An 8,318-nucleotide genomic window follows, 5' to 3' on the forward strand; every position below is an offset into this window, starting at 1 on the left:
TTTGTAACTACGTACAGCTTTTAAAGGTAAAGAGTTTCCATATTTGTATCTCAGACTTAACTGCAACTTCCATGTATTAAAGCCTGTGCTGTCCTTCAATTGTGATGATATAGTACGGATGATTGTCCCATAAAAAAATATGCTAATGTTGAGTAGGTACTGAGAAAAAAAATATCAAAAAATCCAACTGAAAATTTAAAAGAAAGTTCTCTCAATAAGGTTTGTATATACTAAGACATATAAATGATAATTCTTCAAAATGTGTTTCATTATTTGGGACTGTTTCTAAATTTTGCTGTTGATTTCAATAGCTTATTTTGATCTCAGTGCAAGGAAATTGGTCCCTTTTGTAAGCATTATAACGGAATGCGCATGAGTCTGACTGTTTTGAATTGCTCTAGGAACAAAGCTAATAACGCAGGTTCATCAGCTTCCTTAAAAATTCTGATTGTGATCGGTTACGAATAGACATCGGAAACTTTGTGGAGACAATCTCTACAACTCTAGAAATAGGCTACATCTGTGGTCAAGTCGTGTGCCGCTCTGTGCTCAATATACACAATGCTACTGGCTGCCATAAAAACACGTGCCATACGTTCGACCACGCAAAACTTCAAACTCACTTACACACGTACAAACGACAATGAAATACTTGGCCTACGTCCCTCCTCAACAAACCGGCGCGACAGGCCGATAGGGCAGGCATTAGTAGAATGCCGCTAGATAGGTACGTACCTATGGAATAGATTGATCGATGCGAAGTTTCAGATCAGAGGCAGACATTTACATATTGTAGTACAATAAAGCGGATAGTGGTAAAATGTAAAGTAGTTGATGATTTGCCACCATTATAGTGAATATATTAAAAACCTCGACTATTTTAGATATGCGCCTGTGACCTTGATAAATGTTGAGCGGTCCTTTTCGTTTTTGAAATGGGTATTTACTGATGGCAGATATTATTATTTTGTTAACTTTAGTTGGTACTTATTATTAAGTACATAAAATATACCTTTATACCTATATATTTTATGGTAAGTTCAATGTGAAGCGTTTAGTGTAGAAAAATAGACACTTCATAAAAATAATTTAATTTTTTTGAGCACTGTTACCATTTTTTATAAATGTGCGTATGACTTGGGTCCGATGACAAAGACTTCTTTTGCGGTATTTTGCGCCCACCCACCGAACTACACGAGAGTTATTCAACCTTGGCTGTAAGTAGAAATCAGTCATGTCTTAGAAAGTTGAGGTTGATATCGAATTGTCCGCTGAACTGCATAACTGTTTGGGTGCGCGAGTAGTCATGTTCAATAGATTGAATATCCAAACAAAGACTTAAAACAAAACGCAGAAATAATGTAAAAGTGTAAGATGAATATTCCCTTATTCGTGTTTCTTCTCTCTTCACTCAGCTCAGGTGAGTTTTATTCTCTTATTCGTGAAACTGACTTTACCGTATGGTATATATGGTGCGGATTTGGTGGGACAGTGCAGCATTGACAAATTCTGGTTGCTAAAATCAGGTTGGCAAAGAGTTGGGTTGCCAATTCTTCCGCATTGGTAACTTTAAAAAAATAATTTTGAATAATATATATGTAGCAGTGAAGTATCACAAATCAATATAATAACGTTTTAACATCCAATCACTGAGGTGAACGAACCTAAATAATAGTAAATATATATAGTTTATTTCTTTCTTGTTTTTTTTCTTTCTTTCATAAATATATACAGGGTGTCCCAGAAATAAATGCCAAAATGTTTTTATATTCCTGATAGTACAAATTCCAGAAATCAAAGCAATTTATAACTTACTATTTAGATAACTCAATTTTAAAATTGTCATAGAGGCTGTGATAAACAAGTATTGCAAACCATAAAATAATTATTATGTAGTTTTTTGTATATAAAAAGTTGCGCGCTGCAGTGACATAACCAAGAAAATATCATACAGAGTATAACAAAATTGCTTGACCAAATTTTGATAGATTCGTATCTCTCAAATGTTTAATTTTAGAAATTAATTCAATGAATTTGTTTAAAATAACTAACCTATCGATATTTGTATCCTCAGTAATCAAATTTTGAAGCTAAAAATGTTTGAGTTTGTTCCTTTTATGTTAATTAATCTTATTTACTTATTTTCCATGCACTCCGCCCATTATTTTGTTCTCAAATGTCAATTCCGGATATATTGCCGAGCGTAACCATGAACTGAGATATCTTACTTTCTATATTAATGATAAAATGATATGGTGAGATTTATCATTGCAAAAATGATAAATATTTATCTCGTTTTAAGAAAGTTTGAATTGTGCCATTTACCCCGTTTTCTCTTGCGCCCGTAGCGTGACATGAAAGCTATAATTTTATTTTCAGAGATGTGGCTAGTGGATATCCTTGTAAGAATGTAAATATGCTGAGCTGAGTAAAAGTTTATTCTCTTGTTTATTATTTAGTATATTTAAAAAAATATATACCTACAGTGTTTTGAGGGAAGTTGCCATAAATTCAGGAGCTGATATATAGAACATAAAAAATTAAGATTGTTTCGTTTAGATTAGATCATAGGTCCATTGTCTTTTGATTCGTTTGTTTTTGAGATTCGGGACATCAAACATCAAAGATGATTTTTTAAAATCAAGTTGGTCAATTTTTAGGCAGCGCGCCGTCTTTGATATTTGACAGATGTACGTTCTGTATCTTATAGGTAATTTGTTTCCATGCGCTTTGGAGTAAATAATTCTTTAATTTTATTTATAGGCGGCACACTTTGATTACTCTGAATAAACTATCGAATTTAATAGTATCAGCTATCGATAATTATCGATAGTGCCATCAATAGTTTTCGCTCTAATAGTGAGTTAACTTAAATTTAATAAATAACACAGAAACACAACGAAAATAGTCAAAATACATGTCCGAATCTCTGTAAAATCAGGAAATGTACATAAAACTAATGGACAACAATGTCGATCATGTTAGATCACGTTTCTGCGTTGAAAAATAGCTGATCAGGGAAAAACGCACAAATTATAATTTGAATCGCAAATCGCTTTTTTCAAATGTGGCGCTAATTTGAAATTTTCGCTTAATAACGTCACAACGTATATTTTAATTTTATCTAATTGTAAGAGGAAGTGACGTCAAAATAAAAAAAATAAAATGTGTCTCAAATTTTTTAACTTATTTTCATTTAAATGGTGTGGTTAAAAAGTTGGAAAACATTGCGAATAACACATCTTTTTCGAGAAAAACGCAAAATTAGATAGTTAGTAGTTAGTTACAACGTTTCAAAAGCTACAAAATAATAAAAAGCTGTAACATCGACATATAATTTTATCGCAAATTTCAATATATCATTTAAAAAAAAAGATATGGCCATTAATTATAGTAGGGGAGCCCAAGAGGGGATTTTGGGAGTTACTCAAGCGCAGCAGATTAACATATGGGGGATACCTTGCACCCTGTTGAGTACCTCCACCATATCTAAGTCCTCTATATAAGGCCGCGCCTGTAGGGCAGCCAATCAGAATAGTAAAAAAAAATCGATAGTTGGAAATACTCGAGCGCGTCAGATTAAGATATGATGGGTTAATTACATGCTGAAAAGTGTGCATTTCAATAATCTGACGATTTGAGCGTGACGTAAGGCAGTCGGAAGGTCACAAAGTTGCAAAAAAAAACGTCACCTCGACATTCTCGAGCGATTTTTTTTTATTTTGAAGGAAATAATTCAAGGATAACGCGAAAAATATAATCTGCCGATTTCCACAAGCCGAAGTAACAAAAATCGTTAATAAAGTTTAGCGCGTGCAGCTGCAGGGAAATACATGTTGTTTTGAAACTCCNAAAAGACAAAAGAAACATTATCTTATTTATTGATGTTCATCAGTCCCTGAATTTAAGTCACCTTTATTCAAAACACATTGTATAAGCATTTGTTTAACTCCAAAAATACTTCTCTAATCTAGGAAATGATCTGGGTGAATCTAGGACAGCAATTAATGTAGCTAAAGTAGATACTTTAACTGCATTAATTGTTATCCATTAAAACATGCAACATTTTCAGTATTCACTCAGGACGATGATGGTCCGTACCGTGGAAAATATTTAGGAAAACTCAACTCATACCATCACCAGGTCTCAGGAGATGTGTACGCTGTAAACGACTCAACCCTTCTTTTGACTTCTTTTAGCTACGATGGAAATGGGGCTGATACGTTCTTTTGGGCCGGTGCAGCCAACAGACCTGGCCCCCAGGGATTTATCGTTCCTGATTTAAACGGAAAGTTAGTACAAATTAAAAGTGTTACTGCTGTTTGTTAACTTTTCTATTCTTTTAGAACAAATGTATTAGAACGATACTTCAACAAAGACTTCACCCTAATCCTCCCCGAAAGTAAGAAAATCACCGACATAAAGTGGTTTGCCATATACGATATATGGAGTCAGAACACCTTCGGAGATATCTACGTTCCGGAGGAATTTGAACCGCCAACCGTTCAAAAGATTTCTACTTTGACGGGCAAACATAACGGAATAACGACAGGGTCTGTGGACATATTAGACGCAAAAAGGATCAGGTTGAATCATTTTACTTATGACGGGAAAGCGAAAAAGGCTTATTTCTGGGTCGGAGTAGGAGCACAACCGGTCGTGAAGGGATACAAGGTTCCTGATGAATATGGATAGTGAGTAAAACTGCCAACCAGTTAAATCTTTCAAAATGTAACTTTAAATTTTTTGTCTTTAGTCTAGATCCATTGAGAGCATACAGAAACTTAACGATAGTATTAGAGCTACCAGGAGATCTTACGATATTTGACATCGATTGGTTTAGTGTCTTCGACCATGACGCTAAACTAAATTTAGCATCAATTATCATTCCAGAGGCTTTAAACGTACCACCATCATTAGTAAAAATCATTGTAAGTTCCAGTTATAAATGCAGAATTATAATTTTCTATAAAATATCATTTTAGCCTCATAAGAACGACTTACCGAACTGCCTTCAACTCCACAAAGACTTCCAAGTCTCATGGGAGATCTTCGGCCCGCAAATCACCATACAACTTGCCGGGCAGGTGGACGAAGATGAATACTTATCCTTCGGTATTTCCGGCTCTCAAGAACGCAGTCAAATGGTAGGGGCGGATGTAGCCGTAGCCTATATTGATGGTTATAGAGGTTTCGCCACTGACTATAATATTACAGCTCTCACGCCGGTAACTACTTAAAATAATTGTTGTAATATGTAATTTATATTTTTAATTTGCAGTGTGTCAAAGTGTTAGGTCAATATAAGGGTGTGTGCAAAGATGAAGTAGTAGGCGGCCAAGACAGCAATCAAATGAATACAGCCGTAAGAGAAAACGGAGTCAATATAATAACATACAGGCGACAGTTAATTTCACGTAAGTAAATAAAACTTTTGCTTATACAACTTACAATGTGTGCACTGTACAGTGGATTCATATATAAATATCATAGTGTGGACAAGAAATTAAAAAGGACACTTTGAAAATTATTTAAAAATATTTACATACCGTAATACCTCACCTGGTGCAATGCACGCACAGTCAAATGGCATGGACAAAAAGTTTATGACAAAAACTAGAAAGAATTTATTGAGATAATAAGTAAATAAAGTTTTATCACAGCTTTTTTATTTTAGTGAATTCAATTATTACTTTAATGTTTTGATGAACTAAAACAAATGTTCCTACTTCTTGTTTCTCTTACACTCGTAAATTGTTGGCAGCAGCAAGTAAATCATAAATAGTTCCCACTTCAGTACGATACACATAATTTTTTATATATCCCTATAAAAATATCCAGAGGGTTTAAGTCGGGAAACTGTGATGGCCATGCCACCAGTCGTCCTCATCCAATCCACACTATATTAAAATGATCTTGAAATATTTTCTTCACAATGACCATTGTGTAAGTACCACATTAATTGTCGAACATTTAAAAGCACAACTTCTAATAGTCCAGACATTTCATTTCGAAGATATGTTGAAAACCATCGATTCGTTTTTGTAATACAAATGGTCCAATTAGACAATCGTTGACGATCACTACCCAAACGTTCAGATGCGGTGGAATTAAAATATTAAACATAGCTTCATCTGTAGTTAACAGTTCGTGTATAAATTGCAGATGTTGAGTGTTTTATTCTAATAACTATTCCCAAAATCTTACTCATAACAGATAACTTCCTCGTACTGATGCTTGGATGCACAGTACATGATGGGGATAAGTTTGAGCCTCTTGTAGTACGCGCCACACAGTTGACTACTCTGAGCCTTGTCGAACCATTTGCCTGTGAATTTTCTTATACAGGGTATAGCAAAAGTATTGGAATGGCAGAATAATACGGCAGGAGAGCATTTTAAAGAAAAATGTTAAATATAAAAGTTTCAAGATTTCTCCCTGGCTATCCGATGGTGACCTTGACATTGACCTTGAAGATCATTTCAAGGTCAAATGTGATTTTTCAAATGGGACCCTATACTTTTGACTCCAGAAATGAAAAGAGTGGACAATTTTACGTTCAGATATGACCTTGAGTGACCCCTCCCTTTTGACCTTGGAGCCCCCCCCCCCCCAAGGTCAAACTAGCAAAAGTACAGGAACGGCAGAATAACTCGGCTGGAGAGCATTTTCGAGAAAAATGTTAAATACAAAAATTTTCTGATATCTCCCTGGCTATCGGATGGTGACCTTGACATTGACCTTGATGATCATTTCAAGGTCAAATGTGACTTTTCAGATGGGAAATGTGGGGGCCCCAATATCAAAATTACACAAAAAATGTGCCATCTTAAGATTAAAATAAGTGCTACATTTCAAATAAATATCTCTACAATCACCGGAGTTATCATTAAAAATCATTTTTTAAATTTTAATTTTGACGCACTATATTTTGAAAATGGGGCTCCAAAACGAAAAGTGGCATAAGAAACGTCCCATTATTTTAATTCAAAGAATATGTGATTAACTGCGTGACCTACTAATTTGTAACACCCTGTATAAACAAAGATAAAACATACTGAAGAACTTTTGCTGACAAGTTATTCGTCTTTCAGCCGATCCTGGCGATAAAGAATTTCCAGCTAGTGGCTTCCTGTACGTAGTTTGGGGAATAGGCAAGTTGGACGAGAACATGGAACCAGCGTTCCACGATTTATATTCCAAAACTGACATCAAGATCGAAATGACCCCAAAAGAACCGCAAAATAACTGCCTTTCCTTCACGAGATCCAAGCCGGAGCCACGTGAACCTTGGAAAAAGGGACAGATATTCGACAAAACGATCAGGATATTTAAGTCGTATATAGGACCTTCTGGGGCGAAAAAAGGATATCAAGCAATAACAGGTTATAATTCACTTCATTGCTGTTTAAAATTACTTTACAATTTAATTATTTGTAGGTCATGCGTCAACTGCCCTATCTTGGTACATCAACGGAATGCTTACACCAGAAATATGGCTGCGAAGAGGCTTGTCTTATGTATTTAAAGTGTACGGAGGCAACAATCCCCACAGTGCAGAGTATTACCACCCACTTATAATCACCGATGAACCACATGGAGGCTTCGACAAGCTTACCGATGAGGCTCAGTCGAAGATACGGGTTTTAGCGGGCGTGGAATATTCTAGGAGAGGCAGGCCAAGACCAACAGCGGGTAAGTAAAAAAATTGTTGAGTTACAGTTCTTGTCACCGTTTTTCTTTAAATGAAAACAATAGGATTATTTTCACAAGTTAAATCTGTAAAATAAAAACAAAAACCTTATGCGAAGGTCTTAAATTTGTAAATTTCAAAAATATTTAAAGTTTTTCTTTTTGATTTGGCAACAGCAAGTATATGGTTACTATTGGTTGCACATAAAGTTAGAAATAACCTATTTCTTCCAGCTGGCCCTCTCTGTCTTGCCCAACACCCCGAGAACAAAGACAGAAGGCTAGACGACGACTACGAGAGCTTCAAAAAGTTCAACCGTACACTGATGTACACCTGCGAGGAAGGTGAGCCGGGGGTACTAGAATTCACCCCTAACAGCACCTGGCCTGACACGGTTTATTACAACTCCTTTACACAGGCCAACATGGGCTGGAAAATTCATATCGTCGATAGTTTTAACCAAAGGATCTATTCCGGAGCGCACACTTTGAAGTTGCATAATATCGTTCTACTCGTTTCTGTATGTTTGTTTGTTAGACAATTGTTTTGATTGTTTATTTAAACGCAATGCCATGTTGTTTAATTGCAAGCAAGAAATCGAAATAAACGTGTACATTTCTATTTA

The 8,318-nt window shown here is 35.4% G+C and overlaps 1 protein-coding gene across 1 annotated transcript; it reads left to right on the plus strand.

Annotated features, from left to right (window-relative positions):
• The first annotated feature begins 1,243 nt into the window (after nucleotides 1–1,243).
• On the plus strand, nucleotides 1,244–8,318 carry LOC108912343 (protein Skeletor, isoforms B/C). The gene is made up of 9 exons (XM_018717553.1): nucleotides 1,244–1,420; nucleotides 4,073–4,292; nucleotides 4,347–4,694; nucleotides 4,757–4,931; nucleotides 4,986–5,228; nucleotides 5,282–5,417; nucleotides 7,095–7,385; nucleotides 7,441–7,695; nucleotides 7,927–8,318. The coding sequence occupies exons 1-9, from the start codon at nucleotides 1,375–1,377 to the stop codon at nucleotides 8,241–8,243; spliced, it is 2,031 nt and encodes a 676-aa protein (XP_018573069.1). The 5' UTR covers nucleotides 1,244–1,374; the 3' UTR covers nucleotides 8,244–8,318.

The sequence above is a fragment of the Anoplophora glabripennis genome, unplaced genomic scaffold, assembly GCF_000390285.2.
Source record: "Anoplophora glabripennis isolate ALB-LARVAE unplaced genomic scaffold, Agla_2.0 scaffold35, whole genome shotgun sequence".
Lineage (NCBI taxonomy): Eukaryota > Metazoa > Arthropoda > Insecta > Coleoptera > Cerambycidae > Anoplophora > Anoplophora glabripennis.

Coding starts and splice junctions, on each gene's coding strand:
- LOC108912343 (XM_018717553.1), top strand. CDS start 1,375: ATGAATATTCCCTTATTCGTGTTTCTTCTCTCTTCACTCAGCTCAG. Junction 4,932..4,985: donor CATCATTAGTAAAAATCATT/GTAAGTTCCAGT, acceptor ATATCATTTTAG/CCTCATAAGAACGACTTACC. Junction 7,696..7,926: donor CAGGCCAAGACCAACAGCGG/GTAAGTAAAAAA, acceptor TATTTCTTCCAG/CTGGCCCTCTCTGTCTTGCC.